Source organism: Parasteatoda tepidariorum, chromosome 2, assembly GCF_043381705.1.
Source record: "Parasteatoda tepidariorum isolate YZ-2023 chromosome 2, CAS_Ptep_4.0, whole genome shotgun sequence".
NCBI lineage: Eukaryota > Metazoa > Arthropoda > Arachnida > Araneae > Theridiidae > Parasteatoda > Parasteatoda tepidariorum.
This window is the reverse complement of record NC_092205.1, coordinates 46979312-46998013: the sequence shown is the minus strand read 5'-3', so window position 1 is coordinate 46998013 and position 18702 is coordinate 46979312. Positions and strand designations below refer to the sequence as shown.

The window sequence follows — 18702 nt, the reverse complement described above, 5'->3', positions numbered from 1 at the left end:
ATTTTCATAATTGTTAAACAAGCGGAAAAAAATAGCATATTCGCCCCATATGGGTACGGGCCTCAGGAATGCAACTGCAAGTTTGTATTCAAATGCATTTTTCTTAAGCTATCGTAAAAACTTATAATGTTTATAAATGTTTTAGATATATTTAAAATTATTTACTTTATAAACAAAATTATATTTTTTCATCGATTTTCAAGGAAAAATATTATGATAAAAGAGAATCAACTATTTTGGGGTTGGCGAGCAAAACAAACAGGTAGAGAGACCTAACTTAACAAAGAAAATGTTTAAACAACCACAAAAACTTTTCATCACTTCAGTGTTTATTTTTGAAAACTTATATGAATCATATATAACTCCACCAACGTCTAATTGTACTATGGAGGTTATATTCAATTGAAGATTGATTAAGATTAAGTCAACTTTGTTCAGAATTATAATAATAATTCTCTACAATAATACAATAATAATTTTAAACAAATTTGACATTACCACGAAGTAGAAGCAACAACGGAGGATGGTAAATCAATTAAAGATCAATAATTAAAGATCATCATCAATTAAAGATCAGTTAAGATTCCTAGGTATGTCAACTTCGTTTAGTATTCTCTACAATATTAAAATATTGACACAACCACGAAGAGGAGACAACAACAGGGGATGGTGAGCCGATCGAGCAGGGAGCGAAACTTCATAGGAAAAATATAATAAAATTAAAAACCACAAAATCTTTTTCATCAACACAGTTAATATTATTGTATACTTATATGAATCCTTTTTAACTCAGTGAATGTCTAATTCCAATATGGAGGTCATCTTCAATTAAAAATTAGTTAAGATTCCTAGATATGTCAACTTTGTTTAGTAATCTCTACAATATTAAAGTATTGACACTACCACGAAGAGGAAACAACAACAGGGGATGGTGAGCCGATCGAGCAGGGAGCGAAACTTCATAGGATAACAACAACAACAAAAAATAATTTAAAAACCACAATTTTTTTTTATCTACACAGTTCATATTATTGTATACTTATATGAATTCTATTTAACTCAGTGTATGTCTAATTTCAATATGCAGGTCATGATCAATTAAAGATTAATTAAGATTCTTAGGTATGTCAACTTTGTTTAGTATTCTCTGTATATTAAAATATTGACACAGCCACGAATATGAAGCAACAACAGGGGATGGTGAGCCAGTCGAACAGGGAGCGAAACTTCACAATTTAACAATAAATAAATAAATAAATGAATAAATAAATAAATAAACAAAGAAGCAAATAAATAAATAAATAAAACAAATCTTTCATAACACAGTTTTTGTTATTGTAAACTTATAAGAATCCTACTTAACTCCGTAAATGTCTAATTCTATTATGGAGGTCATGACCAATTAAAGATTGATTAAGATTCTTAGGTATGTCAACTTTGTTTAGAATTCTCTACAATTTAAAAAAAAAATTAAACAAATTTGACACCATATGTGTGCATAGGTACCACTCTCCACAGCGGATTGATTCGCGACCCCGAAATATTCGGCCGCAGGAAGTCTCTTAAAGCTTAGCCTGTGTCATGCACCACATAATTCGCTGTTTTACAGGAAGTTTTGTTCTGTTTCTAAAACTTCTGATCTTGGCGGTGGGTTTCTTAATTTCGGACACAGGTATATAAAGCTCATTCTGTTCTTAGAACGATATCATTTCTCTTCAACTTCTCTAAACAGTGATTTCAGTTTTTTCTGAGTGCTGGTGTCTGGTTTTTATTCATAGCAAGGTAGGTTTATATTTATTCAAAACTTGTGAAAAAGTTTACCAAGTTTAAAAAATTTCAAACGTTCTTAAAAGTTCAGATTTTCTCAAAAGATATAGTTGCAAAATTATCCATAATTTAATATTTAATGTTTATATGTTATGATTTTAAAATTTATTATGAAAATGAAAAATTTTATAATTTTGAAGTTTTTTTTTTGCAACATTTACGAAGTTTTGAAATCTTTCAAATTCATTACAGTTGTATATTTTTCAAACATGTGCATCATAAATAAACAAATTAAAATTTTATTAAAATATCGTATTTATTGCAATTTTATATCAGAAAAAAATAATTCAATTAATTTTTCAATTTAATATAAAAAATATTTTCAGAACAAAATTATGAAAAAAGTTTTTTGCTTGCAAAATTTCTTAATAGTTTTTTTAAAAAAAGAGTTAATCTTAAATTCAATTTTTAAGTATTACAAATTCTTAATAAATTGAATTGTACGTGTAAATCATTGAATATTTAAATCTTAGAAAATTTAAATCATTGAATATTTTAATCTTCAAATATGTAAATCATTGAATTATTTCTATCATTACATTTGCATATGTTCTAACAGATGCATGATAGCTTAACCAATTTAAACTTTATTATTCTCCTATTGTATTATTATGTCAGAAAAATAATTCAGTTCGTTTTTCAATTTGATACAATAAAATGATAAAAGACCGTTTTGCTTCTAATTTTCTTAATACCTCTATTTTTTAAAAAAATTCTCATAACTTTCAATACAATAATTCTCCTAATAAATTAAATATAACTTTTGTACATCAAAAATTCTTAATAAGTTCAATTCGTACTTGTAAAAATTTTAGTAACTGAATAAACATTTGACTCACTCATAAAAACAATAAACTATTTTTTTACATTTGATGTTGTAAGAACATATACTAATAATTTTCAGTTTTTTTCATGCTAAAAAATTTAATAAAAATATGCATACATTAAAAGGAAATGTACAATGCCAAGATAAAATTTCAACAATTTTAGAATTTTTTTTGTAAAAAATAGGATTCATATCATATGTCACCGCCAAAACATTTGCATATAAATATTTAAAAACAGTTATACGTGCATGCATATTTTATTCAACTATATGTTTTTAGCTTGTTATTTAATATAATATGAGAAAATATTTACATACATGCTTAAAATTCAAATTGTACATTTTAAACTGACATTTTCCATTGTTACTTATTGCATATTAACTGGTATATGATATTCTACGCTATATCTATGATATATACTTTAAAAGATGAAATTAGAGTGCAATTATAAATATTTTAAAAGTGCAGTTATACCTTAAATGAATCATAACATAGGCTTCGTATACTAAAATAACATTTTTAAAACATTATTATTTATTACATAATCATAGACTTACATAATAATAGAAAAAAGTAAACCTGATGCTTATTAAAATAATTCCAGTATTCGAGTAACAGGGATAAAACGTAAAATTTAAAGCTAACAAACATAAGGCAAGAATTTTATTATTGACATAACATTGAGTTATTTATAATTATTTTAAAAATATCATTAATAAGATGCATTTATATTTATCTCTCCATCCTTAGTTAGTAAGCTATAAAATGTGTAGAATATATTTGATTATTTGTTAATATAAATTAAATATTATAAGATCATCTGGCAAATGTATAATAATATTTCATAAATCTCAGTAATCTAATTAATCTCCGGGCAAGAAATATTTGCATTTTGAAAGTAGTGGTAAAGTAATTAGATATTAGCTTTACTATCGAAAATATAATTTGTTACTTTTGTTACTATTCTATAACTATTCTACTCGTTACTATTGTTACTATTATTTGTTACAGTTAAACTTTTCGCTCATTTATTTACTTCAGCTTAATTATTTACAAATGGTACGTTACATTTAATGGAATACACAACAATGTTTCTTTTTTCAAAGAAGTGAAATAACCTTTTCCTATTAGATAAAATAAGGAAATTTTATTTTAAATTTTTCAATAATAATGAAAAAAATGTTTATTTACATATAAATGGATTCGAAGAATTTTTTTTTTGTGATAAGTTCACTCCTATTTTCGAAACTGAGAAATTATAAACTGATTACAAATTAATAATTTTTTTTTAAATGCAGTAGTAAAATATCAAATTTCTAGCAAAATAATTTATGTTCTTTAAATAAAATTTATAAAATAGCAACTCAGCTAATCTACAAAAACATAGCTTTTGCTTTTGTGCAGCAGAAAAACATAGTTTTCGTGTTTTCTCTAAAAAAATTAGTTTTAAAAATTTGAAAATAATTTTAATATATTTCATTTCTAAAAGTAGCTTTTTATGACATTGCTTTTGTTTTTATTTTAAGGAAGTAAATTTAATCCAACATATGGGGTTAAATAAATTATAGTGATTAATCTTACAATAGAAATATTATAACCATAGTAATCTTATTCGGTAGTATTACTATTTACTCGAACAAAAATGCACACAATGACATCTATCATTACATTATTATTCATAATATAGTTATGTGTGTTCATAAAATGGAAAAAGTATAAATAATAAGTAACATAAAAAACATAGTTTCTGTGTATCAAAAAACATAGTTTCAGTGTATCAGAATAACATAGTTTTTGTGTTTCCTCTAAAAAACTAGTTATACAAATTTGAAAATAATTTTACTATATTTTATTTCCATAAATAATTTTTTACGACTTTCTGTTTTATTTATTACATAAAGGAAAAAAAATCAAACATTTGCTGTTAAATAAATTATTAATTTTCCAATGAAAAAACGTTATGCATAGTAATTTTATTCGGTAGCCGTATTATTTACTCGAATAAAAATACCTACAACGATGTCTATTATTATATTATTATTCATAATAATGTTGTGCATTCTCACAGAATAGAACAGGCACAAACAATAAATTTTTCCTATCACATTAGTTCTGAGGAAATGAAAAAGAAATTATTTAATCCTTATAATTTAATCTCCGTAACTCCATAAAGGAAGAAAGTGAAATTTTAATAGTTGTAACAACAACAAAAAGGTAAAAACAACATCAATATTTCCGTCACCTGTTATAAGCACTCTCCCAATCCTTTTCTAAAACTTCCTCAGGTTATAGATAATATGTTTGTATGCACAGGCTTAATAATCATCGTAGAGAAACTGTTATGTCAGAAAACGGAAACTTTCGCTTTTTTTCTCCACTTAACGCTTCGTTGGACTCATTGAAGCTTTTCATTAAGCTTGTTTGCTTTTGGGAATGCATGAATATTAATGTGAAGTATTGGTGCGGAAAAATTTGACGTTCTAAATTGGAATCAATCAGTGAAAGTGAAAGTAAAAGTTTTGCATGTCATCAAAACATTGTTTAAATTAAAGAAATGTGAATTTTAAAAAGAGATGTTGATTTACTTAGGCTAATATTTTTATCGGCGTTTATTTTAGACATGTATATAAAATATTACAATCTTAAAACTGATTGTTAAAGATAGGAAAATAAAGTAATTAAAAATTTAAAAAAAATACAAAACAAAGGTTGCGTTAAAATTTATTTTAATAGGAAACTTTCGTTTTTATAAAACTAGTTGAGAAATGTATCATTTTGTAGCTCTTGAAAACGTTTAACTGTTTTTTTTTTTAAAATTGTAATTTACTCGTAATTTTTAAACACTTAAATCTTTTAATTCTTTAATTAAAATTTATAATTCCCATATTTTTAAGAATAATAATTCAGTTTGCTACTTTCGAATATTTTCTAAAAGAGAGGGTTTAAAATTTCAAAATGCATAGAATCGGAAAAATTGTTGTTCAAATATTTTTGCTAGTTTGAATCGAACTGATTGAATGCAAAAATTATTCTTTAAAATTCTATAAATTAATATGAAAAAACACGAATAATAATTGCAGAAATGAACTAATCCTAATATTAATGTTTAGATACTTTAAGTCAATAAAAAGAAAATAATAATTTAGAAAAAAACTAAAAGGAAGTATTTCAATTAAAATTATTAATTGGTAAAACCGTAAGAGAAATTAAAATAACAATGCAACATATGCATGTTACGATTTCAAAAGATTAAAGTTTAATATTATAATATCAAATCCTTTTATTTGTTATTTAATTTAGAACTAGCTATGCAATTAAAAATTAATAATTATAACTACTTTAAATTTATTATTTATTTTTATAATTTATTTGTTGTAAAAAGTTAAATTTTTATTTCTTACTGAAGAAATACTGGAGTTTTCTATTTCTTAAAAAATCAATTTAAGCTCTTTTCATTCAAATACGGTAACCAATGCTTCTGGCTGTTCCGAAAAAATTCAGTTAAATCCTTAATAAATCATATTTAAGTTTCATTTAAAATCCCTTTCTTGGAATTTACTTCACGTTATATAATAACTCTCACAGGAAACACAGGAGAAAATTTAAATGGAATGGAAAAAGTCTGCAATAACTTTGAATCGGTTATCGTTTCAGTAAAGTGTTTATTTACTCTCTGATCACATACACTCTCCAAAGAAACCGGATTGGTCCGGTTCTGATTTGATGTTTCTGTTACGCGCATCCCATATTTCTTTTTTGTTTATTTCCGATTTCAGTCTATGGCTGTAAGTTATGATAGATCATGGGTTAAAAGAAATTGTTTTGAGGTTCAGTTCTATTCGATGTAAGCGCTTTGCAAATAGCCCGAAGTACTAGCTGTTGAACGATCATTGAAAATGAAAGTTTGAATTCACTAGAGCAAATTTTAAAATATTTATATGATATTGCGCACTTCGTGAATGTTACATTTTCAAAAGGGATGTAATAGTATTCAAAAACGAAAAAAGAAGTAAAATGAATAATGTATTTACAAACATAGATAGGATAAAAATTCTTTGTTGATAATATTGAAAACATTAAAAGTTAAGAAAAAATAACACTAAAAACACAACGAAATATTTAATGAAAAATACATAGTTGAGAAATTGCTAGAGTAACATTTATTTAATTAAGTTAAAACAATAAATTATAAATAATTTATGAACTAAGTTTTGAATGAAAAATTAATTTATAGTAAGTATTAAACAAAAACTAGGCTAGGCACAAGATAATTTTTCGCTTGAGCAAATATCGCCAGATATGCGATATGGATATGGTTAGCACCAGATATGGAAGTAATATGCCCCTATTTTAACGACTTTTCTATGTAGCATAACAGTTTTTAAAAAACCAAGATTCTTCTCATAGTTTCCATAAAGTTACTGAGGAATTTCATTTGAGAGTAATATGAGATAGAAATTTTTCTTAGCAATGTTTTAATCTAAATAATGTAATTAGTTGATAGAAGTGATATTATTGAAAACAATGTTTAAGTTGTTATGGATAGTTATAGTCTGTAATAATAACAACTAAGGTTCCTTTTATAGTTTGTCAGTTATAAATTCTTAATGGTAAAACTATACTTTATTTTAAGACTGTATGTTTATTTTTTTTAGATGAAGTTTTGCATCAAGACCTTGTGTTTGGTCTTGATGATTGCTGTTTGCTTTGTCACAGCTGAACCAGAGCCAGAACCATCAGAGTAAGTATAGGCTATATCTTTATTATCGTTTTAAGTACATTGCATTATTTATTATTTTTATGTACCACAAACTCATTTTTGCAAATATTTATAAAATCTATTAAACGTCTAGAAAATGCATATTTTGTAAAATTCCTTACTCCAAATAGATTTCCTTTTTCTGATTTTTGTAAATAGATGTTTTTTTAATTTCTTATGCGTATTTAAAAAAATATTTACGAAACTTTATAAATAGATTCAGAAAATAATACATTTAGTAGAATTGCTTGTCTTAAAAATTCTATACAATTTCTAATTTTTTAATAAGATTAGTAATAAAGAGGTAAACAATCGGAAATCTTAGAGATATTTATTCTTTATTTAATTAATGTTAATCAATTAATTGTCATTTATTCATTTAATTAATTTTCATTTACAATATACTTCTGGGGTTCTTTTTTTTTTGGCAAACATTTATAATTTTGCAAAAATTTACTGGAAATATACAGTTTTAAAAGATCGGTAGAAGCAAATATTTAATTTCTTCTTTGATTTTTTTTTGGGATGTCTTAAACAAGTAGAATTCCTCTTCAGATTTTGGAAAAATCTTTTTTTAAAATTATTTCCTATTATCTAATTAATTCCTCAAATCGACATACTATACTCAAATACTTTTAAGTGTTAAATAAAAGAAGGTGCATGATATCTCGTTTTTTTTTTGCAATTTATACTTAAGCCTTTTATCTAATTAAATTTCATATAATTACATTATTGTATTCCTAAATTCAGGTGACAAATAATTAAATATTAAAAGATTTGAAAATAAAAAATTGAAAATTTTTTATTTTCTGAATTTCAGAAGTTCTTTCAGATAATAAAACTACGTTTGTAAAAATAATTTTGAAAAAAGGATGTAGCACATTGTAAAACATATTTTGTTATTAAATTACGTTTCGTTAAGTAACTTTTTTTTATTTTCATTAAAGGCATGAAGGCAAACAAGTTATTGTTGTAAAAGATAAGTCAGAACATCATCATCATCACCATCACCATCATCATCACACTCACGGACATGAACACAAGCATGGACATGCACACAAGCATGATCATAAGCATGGACACAAGCATGGACATGACCACAAACATGAACATGGACATAAACATGAACACGGACATAAACACGGCCATTTGCACAAGCATGAGCACGGACACAAACATGGTCATAATCATCATCATGGTCATGAACACAAGCATGGTCACCATCATCATCATGGACACGAGCACAAACACGGCCATGATCACAAGCACGGACATGAACACAAGCATGGTCATCATCATAAACACGGTCATGAGCATAAACATGGTCACGCACACAAGCACGAGCATGGCCATAAACATGGTCACCATCATGCTCACAAACACGGACATGAACATGGTCACAAACACGGACACGAGCACGGTCACCACCATGGACATCATCATGCTCACAAACACGGACATGAACATGGTCACAAGCACGGACATCATCATGGTCATCACCATGCCCACAAACACGGTCACGAACACGGTCATAAGCACGGTCATGAACACGGTCACAAGCACGGACACCACCATGGACATCACCATGCCCACAAACATGGACATGAGCACGGACACAAGCACGGACATCACCATGGTCACCATCATGGACATCATCATGGACATGAGCACGGACACAAACACGGACATGAACACGGACACAAGCACGGACACCACCATGGTCACAAGCACGGACATCATCACGGACACCACCATGGTCACAAACACGGTCACGAGCACGGACATAAGCATGGTCACCAACACGGACACCACCATGGACACAAGCACTTACACCACATTAGTCATGGACACCATGGTCATGGTTTTGATTTGGAAAGCTTTGATCTCCATTGAATATCCTAAGAAGAGGAATGCAAACTTTCCTTTAAATGTAATGCGCCAAATGTCTTTCATTATTTAAAGCCAAAGAACCTATGTTTGAGAACAAATGGTTCAATCTTTGTCAAAAGTTAGAGAGAGTTTCATAAATATATGACAAAAGCACTTAAATATAAAAGCTGAGTGGTTTTGTATAAATGAATACTCTGGGTACAATTCTAGTTTTAGAATGTAATTTGTTTCCAGCAAAAGGATTTTTCAGAGGTAGATTTCATTTAACTTAAAGATTTATTTCATTAAAGCAGTCACGTGTTTTACGAAAAAAAAATCCATACACGAAAAATATACAAATATAAAAACTATGAATATAAGAAAAAATAAAGTGATAAAAATATAATTTTTTTCGATTTTTTAAATAATTTACTAAAAAAACAAAGAAACCAAAATCTTTCTTGTAAAATGCATAGTATTTGTTTTCTTTTTTGTTTCCTTATGATGCTCAAAGGTAATTGTGATAGCTTTCGATTTATGCATATATATTCATTATAAACTGAGTTACGGTATTCTGGATGGCAGATACAGCTTGCTTTGTTATATCAGTCATTGTTATTTATTTATTTATTTATCCATGGTAGCATGCGGGAAAATGTGATTTGTTTTATTATAGAATGAAGTGGTGTGAATAAAAATTTTAAATACATATTTTTGTGTTAATTTAATTCATGTGTTTTTTGCACTCATAGATATTTCCTGAAAAAAATGGCTAAACAACAATTTACTTAATTGTTATTTAACCATATTCAATCAAAGCAGTTAAATAACCGTAAAAAAGATGTTATTCAAACTATTAACTGTGGGAAAAATCGGTTATTGACTATTTTCACCTACTACGGTTTAACAACCACAATTTTATCCATGCCAACTCGGCCCACAATATGAAACTACTTAAATTCTTGCAGTGGGTACTTACTCTAATCTATAAATAGAATTGCTTAAAACAAAAAAGTCTAGCATTTCTTTATTCTCCCGATAGATGGTACAACCACAAAAACTAATTAAGCCGCACTCTACAGAATCGGAAAAACAGAACTAAACCACAACTTAACACCAATGTTCATTACCTAACGAAAAGTCTAGCATAACTTTAAATCCTATGTTTGGTTAAACTTTATTCTTATGATTTGTTATCCACACCAGTTGTTAATGGTTTCAAAACTGCAAAGGTAAGAAATGATCCAAACTGTAAACATTACAGTTAATTGGATGGACAAAATGATCCCGGTTATTTTACCGTAATTTTAGAATGAAAATTCTCACAGTGTATATTCATCAGTAACATAGAAAAATTAAATATCCAATTTAAGTAAGTTCCTCCCAAATAAGGAAAAAAAAACATCACTTCTAATTTGAATTTGTGGAAAATAATTCTAATCTTGCAATATACTCGTAGTATGCAGGGTAAAACTTGGATGTTCAGTGCATTGTTTTAATTTTTGTAAATTTTTGAAAGCATCTTACTTATGTTTATATAACTCCTTTTAGCAGAACTATAACATGGTGATTGGTGCTTGTAATCCAGTATATACTAGATGCCTTTGAATAATTTTTTTAATGACGAGCACTTGGGTCTATTTCCCATTGGCTTCGCAAACGTCATACAACCACAAACCCGTTTATAGGACGGATTACATTCACACAATCACTAAGAATAAAGAACATAGAACACACACACAGAAAATGTTACATCCATGCCAACCGTGGGATTTGAACCCATAACCACTGACTCGTTGTCCAGTACAAAACCACTAGATCAGTGATCGGCTGTATTTGAATAATAACAAACAGCTTTTAAAATCAGCAAACATATAAGAAGAGCTGTGAGGGAAGACAAGTTAAATGACTGATTAAGGCGTTTGAAAAAATCTCAGTGTATTAATGTATGGATATATCAGGAAATAAATGAAATTAAGAATCCTCTATTACTTAAAAAAACCCGCTTTATTTAGTGATTATTTTTCATTAATAAAGTTCTTTGGTTAACAGTCGAACAAAAATTGTTTTAAATTTGGAAACTTGAGAGCCTGAAATTCTTTTTTATAACTTGGAAAGTTCTTTTACTAATCGTTTCAAATGTAAAGCTGATTGTTAAACTAACAATTCTCAAATCTTAAAAATTCATTTAACTTTAAAACTAATGTTTATTTTTAAAAAAGAGAACAAGAATGTGCAATTTGATCTTTATACTTTGGTGTAGATAAGACTTGGGAATTGTGAGAAATATTGTTGTCTACAGTTTTTAAATGAACTCCAGAAAACCAGTTTATAATTTGCGAGTCGGCATATCAAAAATACAAAGTTAAGTACAAAATGCTAATTTAAGAAAAATAAAAAAGCTTACAAGAATGTGTAAGTTAATATTCCTACTTTGGTAAGATCAACTGCTGTTGGTTCCTACTTTGGTAAGGGATTTATGATATCTTTTGCTTCGAGTCGGTTCACCATTTTTACTCCATGATCTCCTGCATTTAACATTGTTGTACACAACCTCTTTTTCGTCTCCAGTGATGATGCGCTTAAAAAATGAATCTTCTTCTTGACGTTGTAGAAGTAAATCGACTGGAAGGCAGGAATTTCCTTTTTTAAGAACATGAGAAACCCATACTGCGAGTTTTGAGGTTAAACCCAGGAGTTTCAAATGATCATGAATGGTTGAATTCCATGAGCTGCGATATCACAATGGATAAAGCGTTTGCCTTCCAATGAAGTCAACCGGGGTTGAATCCTAGCGATGGCTAGTCGATACGGAAATCCGCCTCCGGCTTGCCCTGACCACAGTGCTGACGTGAAATATCCTCAGTGGTAGACGGATCATGGATTAGAGTGCCCTTACCGTCAGGCTAACCGTGTGAGGTTCTCGTGACCTTCCTCTCCATGTTACTCAAGTGCGAGTTAGTTTAATCAGAAACTCCTCCATAAAGGCAAATTTCCCCCAATACTTGAACCAAAAGTTCCCTTGTCTTCTGGATAGGGTTCAAAATTACAAGGCTACGTAGTTAATCATTTGCAGTAGTAAACTCAAAAATTGGGTTGGCTGTTCAACGACGGCTATAAAATAATAATAAAAAAATTCTATAACTTTAATCTCTCAGTGATCCCACTAGTTGTTATTCGCTGGTCAGCATCAGTTACTGTTTTTATTGTGTATTTATTAGCTTCAACTGGCCTTTTAGAACGTAGTGCATGTTTAACGTCAAAATTGCCAGATCGAAATTCTGCAAACCGGATTCGGCATTGGCATATTGCATCCACTACACACATATCGGATAATTTCGTTTCTTGCTTAAACAGCATTTTTACTTTTTTAATAGTAAAAAAATAAAATGTGCCAAAAGTACAGCGTTGCACTTTCTATATTTTCAAAGACATCAACCAGAAACTAATGGGTTGAATCACTTAAACTTCTTCACAAGCAAGCTTTGCTAAAGCAGCTGTCACAATACATAATGATTATGTGGCTTAAAAATAAAATTGCTTGTGAAAAAAATACATTTAAGTCCTCTGTTGGGAAAAAACGAATTTACTTTCCGAACAATGAATAAGAAAAATTAATCTTTTTACGAGGATGTTGGATTGAATAAGGATATATTATAAGGATCTAATTGAATTTATTGGAATAGTTTTCCCACCGATTGATTCACGTATAAATTGATGCTTTTTTATGCTAAATTATAAAAAATTAAAGAAAAATAAATAAAAACAGTCTAATTAAAGATTGACACCCAAAATTGTTAAATAATTTTAAACAGAGTTCTCACTTGTTACTGTCTCAATATAAATCTCAATCACAAGATGAGAAATTTAGTTAGTCCGGAGATGGTTTTGAAACACTTTTAAGCAGTTTGGGTGTAGTACAGCTAAAATGGCTGAAAATCGACCAGTTCAGTATCTGAAGTTGATACGTTGCTCCTAAATCTTATATGTACGATTTAGGTCTGTACATGAGGTATGATTTAAGGCAACTACGAGGCGTTTTAAACAAAATGTTATTCCAAGCCTCAAACAATATTTAGCTGACAAAGAAAAGAGTAGAACATAACAGAATAAGTTGCATTCGTACAATATTTTATCTCTGATATATGCTTACACAGGATGCTTAAAAAGTATATTAAAAACTTGAAAAGCAGATTAATTTAAATAAAAATTCAACGCAAGCACACGGAGACTTGAGTCTTAGAATGCATCTCCACGTCAAGAAAAGTTTCTTAATTTATTAGCTAGTGCAATCTGTTATTTACAAATTAAAGGTGGTAAGATTCAGGTAAGGTAAGGCTTAGGCAACTTCCCACTTCAAGAAAGTGTTTTCTTTAATATTCCTACTTTGGTGTTGGCAACAAGAATTGCATCGAGAACTAGAACGTAGTTGTTGTAAGCCATTAAGGAAATGGGTGGTATTACTCTTGTTTTTGTTTTTCAGTGGCGTCATCTATGGCCAAGAATTCGACTTCTGCCACACCCATACGTCACACACATTTATAGGTTGTATCCATTCATACATCCATTCATTCATTCACAGATCGTAATTTTCACCTGAACCAAGGAACGATCAATCTCCAATTCAGTACCTCCGTGGTATAATTTGTTATGGGAACACAGAGAACTTTGTGATCCGACTGATTTTTTATAATTTTTTTTATGACCGCCGTTGAGCAGCCGACCCAATTTTTGGATTTACGACTACTAATGTTCTACGCCGTAGCCTTGTAATTTTGAACCAATCCGGAAGACAAGGAAACTCCTGGATCGGTACCCCCAGAGGTATTGATTTGTTATGGGAACATGGAGGACCTTGAGACTAGACAGATTTAACGTGCATCAGTCAACATTTACTACACGGGGAGTCTTTTACCGGCGGGGACCGAACCCACGAACTCTTCGACATGGGCCCGGCACCCCACTGGCCAGGCTATCCCGGCCTAGTAGCGACAATTTAATTTTACATTGATTAACTAGCAGCGTTACATTACAGACTCAGGGGATGGATGTCGACAATAACAGTACAATATAAAATACGTAGTCACGTCACAGGTTTTTTTTGTAATTATTATTTTTTTCCCTTTCTTTTTTTTTTTTTTTTTAATTTTTAAAAAAAAATTTTTTTTATTAATTTTTTTAATTTTTTTTTATTTTTGCATTCAACATAAATGGCCATCACGGGTAGCTGAAAAGCTCCTGGCACACTGCTTGTCCACAGTGTCTAGGAGCAGGGTCAGTGGAGAGACGTGTGTGGTGATCAACCACGTTGGTTGCCATTGTGAGCCAGTTCGTGGTTGATTGTGGGATATGCGTGTTTTGTTTGTGCTATGTTTTGAGACTATGTATCAGTGTGATCCGACTGATTTAACGTGCACTAGTCACCATTTACTACACTGGGAGTTTTCAGGACATCTGGATTCGAACTCACGTTCTCAAAAACGTGAGTCTAGCGCCACGCCAAACAGACTGTTCCGGCCTTCACGTAGTCTAAAGTTTCAATATATACTCTCAATATATACATTTAATAATTTAAAAACATACATACGTACATAAAAAGAAATGAAAAGTTAGAAAAGAATACTAGTAATACGAACAAAGGAAAGTTCTGCAGCCGATTTTGCAGCCACTTTTTCTGTTAATAATAATTATAAAAAATTTAGTAAAAAATGTGCTGCATGACATTGTGTAAACACTAAGTTTTCCAGTTTAAAACGCAAGTTAACTTCAGTTTAAGTAATAAAAATTAAGATATTCTGACAAATTTAAAAATATGGCGATTTTCAATAAAAAATATCTTTTCTAAACATCTTTCTATCTTCTGTACATTCTAAAGCTGATTTCCGAAAGTCATTAAATGCCATTGAACATGTTTTTCCACTAAGCGATAGCAATTTCAACTTAGATAACTAAGATAAAACTTCTAATTACTTAGGTCTGATAAAATATTGGGGATTGTCAGGCAATACCGGATCCTTAAGGTTTCTATTTTCAGTGAGAAATTCGTAAATAAAATTGTTTACATTCTTTTATTTGGATGATGAAATAGCCCTTTAACTCCAAAAATAAAAGTTATTTAATGTAAAGATTTATCTTTTAGAAGGTAAGTTAATTGATTTTTGAAAGTATGCTACAACTAAATATATTTAAAAACAAAGAAAAAAAACATTATTTTCCAACTGTAATATATATTTATACAATTGACAATGAAGAAACTTAATTCAGTTGCGCAGTGCTCAAAAAAAAAAAGGTTCGATAGAGTGATCTTAAACATTCTAATTAGTTCGTGCAAACGATATTTTATAAATTACAAAATCAGAGACAAAAATATACTTTCTCTGAACAAACATACCTTTTTTTCCAAAGAATTCAGATTTCTGACCACCAAAATATAGGGAGTGGCCGCAATCTGGGAAATATGGTCCAAATAGTTCGATCAAACGAGCGGACCAAAGTTTTGACACTCTAATGTTAATTTTACTTTTTACGTATTTCGCCATATCTCGAGAATTTAAGCAAATTGAAAAATGTTTGCACGCAAATATAAAATTCGTTTATCCAACTAAAATTCCATGCAAAAAAAAATTCTGAAAATTTTTATTATTTTGTTTAATAATAGTCGAAAAAACTTTGAATTGGAAGGCATAATTTTTTAAATATTATTTTGAAGTATCTAATTTCACATGGTAAAATGCAAAATTTGAGGGAAACCGGTTGACTAATTCCGGAGAAATCGAATTTTAAAAAAATCATATATTTAAAACTCGATTTCTCAGTAACTATTCAACCGATATATGGCCAAAGTATGGTTTACAAAAGATTTTATTGAAAGATTCAGAAACGAAATATTTACTATAATAATAAGCGAAATATTTACTGTCAGATAACAACGCTAAAATAAATATGTCCTTAGTTTATTTCCGTTTGACTTTTAGTTACAATCTAACAAATGGTAATTAGATAGGTAAATATAATTGCTAAAACAAAGCATCTTTCGCCTCTAAATGGAATTTTTTGTTGTTATTTTTTTCTTAATCTGGAATTTTAATATTTCTCTCTATATTAAAAAATCGCAAGCACCACTGCCACTGTTTTGGGTGTTCAATTTCACAATACATTTTGTTCTGCTGCGCAAAAGATCTATGACATAGAATCTTGAAATCACGAAGATGTGTCGAAAAATGCATAGAGAGTGCGAGGGAATAAAAGAGGTTAATATTTAATAATTAGTTCGAGAAAACGTGCGGGTGGTTTAGTATTCACAGAAAGTCATCTACAGAATTGAAATTTGACCCTTTGAAAGGGCCATTTTCATTTTTTAACTTAACTGAAGTCTTTTTTTAAAATTCTAATTTGTTTGTTTGAAATATATTGCAGTTTTAAACGGTTTTTCATGTATTTTTACACACATTTTTTGCTTTGCTTTGCATTTTATTTTTTCGCCCAAAAACTATAATACTTAGAAACTGGAAGTTACGACGGTGTACAGAAAAACCAAAGAGAAGAATGGAATAAAAAAATGTGATATTCAATAATTAGTCAAGAATTATTAACAGATGAAATTGAAGTAAAAAGTACCATGTAAACTGCTCTAAAATACAGTTACAGAGTTGGAATTTGACGTGCTAAATGAACCATTTTCATTTATAAACTTGTCACGAGTTTTTTCCCTCTTTTTTTTTAAAAAAAATCTTAATTTGTTCGAAAACTCTAATTCGTTCAAATATTTGGCGACGGCAGCGGTGGCTCACGGAATTGAGAGCTCGCCTCGCAATGAGATGACCCAGGCTCGAATCTCAGCGGCTATACGAATTCTAATCCCCATTCACACCGACCACATTGCTTGCATAAAATACCTTCAGTGTTAGACGGATCATGGGTTGGAACTCGTCACCTAACCATTAGAGGTTTCCGTGGTTCTCCTCCCCATGTAACGCAAATTCGGATTATTTCCATCAAAAAGTAAACCACGAAGGCTAGAATGTCCTAATGCTCGATCTAGGAGTTCCTTTGTGTTCTGGGTTGGGTTCGAAATTACAAGGCTATTGAGTTGAACAATGACAGTTGTAAACTCGGCATTGGGTCGGTTTTTCATGCCGTTTATAAAATAAAAAATAAAAATAATATTTGGAGAAATTTAAAAACATTGATTTTAACTAGTTGTGATATGTTATTTATTTTTTAAATGTCATTTTAAGTTTCAAGAGCGTTCTGAATTAAACTTACAAACTTTGTCAAAATTAAACATAGGTCAAAGCTAATTTTCATCAGATTTGTTTTTAGAAGTGTTAAAAGCTTAATTTGAAGCTTAATTTATTTAATTATATTAATAATTTAATCAGTAAGACGCTCTTAAAATAAACAAGAAGCTTTGAAAATCGTCCTCGAAAGCTCTTACTGTAATGTAAATATATTTATTGAATTTAACCTAAATTCTTAGCTATTTTTCGCATTAATTCTTTTTTAACTGGAGCATCTTCAAGAGCTTTGTTAAACAAGAATTTAGAAATAAAATATTGAGTTGCAGTTCATCAGCTGTAAATTTGTTTCTAAAACTTAAGTGTGAATTTCAAGAACTTTAACAATCAGTCGACAAATTTGTTATTTTATGTTACATTTCTTACAAAGTATTACAAAAATTTATTTTCCTACACTATACGCTTGAAAAATGAAGAACAAAAACCTTTATTTAGATAAATATGTTGATTATTTCACAAGTATTAAAGTAATAATTTAAGAAAGAGTTTAAAAACATTTACAATGGAAATAACACGAGAGGAATGTAAAAAAAATAAGAAGAAAGCATTTTTGAAAACAAGTTTATGATAATTGAATTGGATTTGATAATTTAATAATCAAATACAATTTAAAATGTTATAAAAATGTACTTTCAAAATTTGATTATTTTAAACTAGTTAAATCTTAATGTAATTAAAGTAGTGTTGTTTTGAAAAAAGATCTAAGATAAAATACATTAAGATAAGTCTTTTTTTTTTTAAATTTTCAAATGTTAAGTATAAGAGAAATATATCCCTCCCAAAACTGATATTTTTCTATTTTTCCAAATTTTTTTCAATTTTTTTCCTATGGTTTAAAAAATTAGTAACACCTTCACAATGGAATTTCATCTGGTAAGCAATTTTGTATTATACGCTGAGAAAAAAAAGTATAGCCGAAATTACCAGAAATAGGTCACGTTTACCATACTTCTATAGGAACACCGAAAAGCTCGGTAATTTTTACCGAAGAGCTTTGGCAATTATTTTGATAAAATTAACAAATATGGTTTTATAAGATGTAATAAAATTTGGCAAATGCGATAAAATTTGGTAATTTTATGTGGATACTTTAGAGCATAGATTCTCAACCTTTTAAACGCTG

General features: G+C 29.1%; 1 protein-coding gene across 1 annotated transcript; it reads left to right on the top strand.

Moving 5' to 3' along the window:
- Positions 1–1714: 1714 nt before the first annotated feature.
- LOC107453492 (zinc transporter zipt-7.2-like) lies at positions 1715–9966 on the top strand. The gene is made up of 3 exons (XM_016070351.3): positions 1715–1782; positions 7310–7395; positions 8361–9966. The coding sequence occupies exons 2-3, from the start codon at positions 7310–7312 to the stop codon at positions 9304–9306; spliced, it is 1032 nt and encodes a 343-aa protein (XP_015925837.2). The 5' UTR covers positions 1715–1782; the 3' UTR covers positions 9307–9966.
- Positions 9967–18702: the final 8736 nt, after the last annotated feature.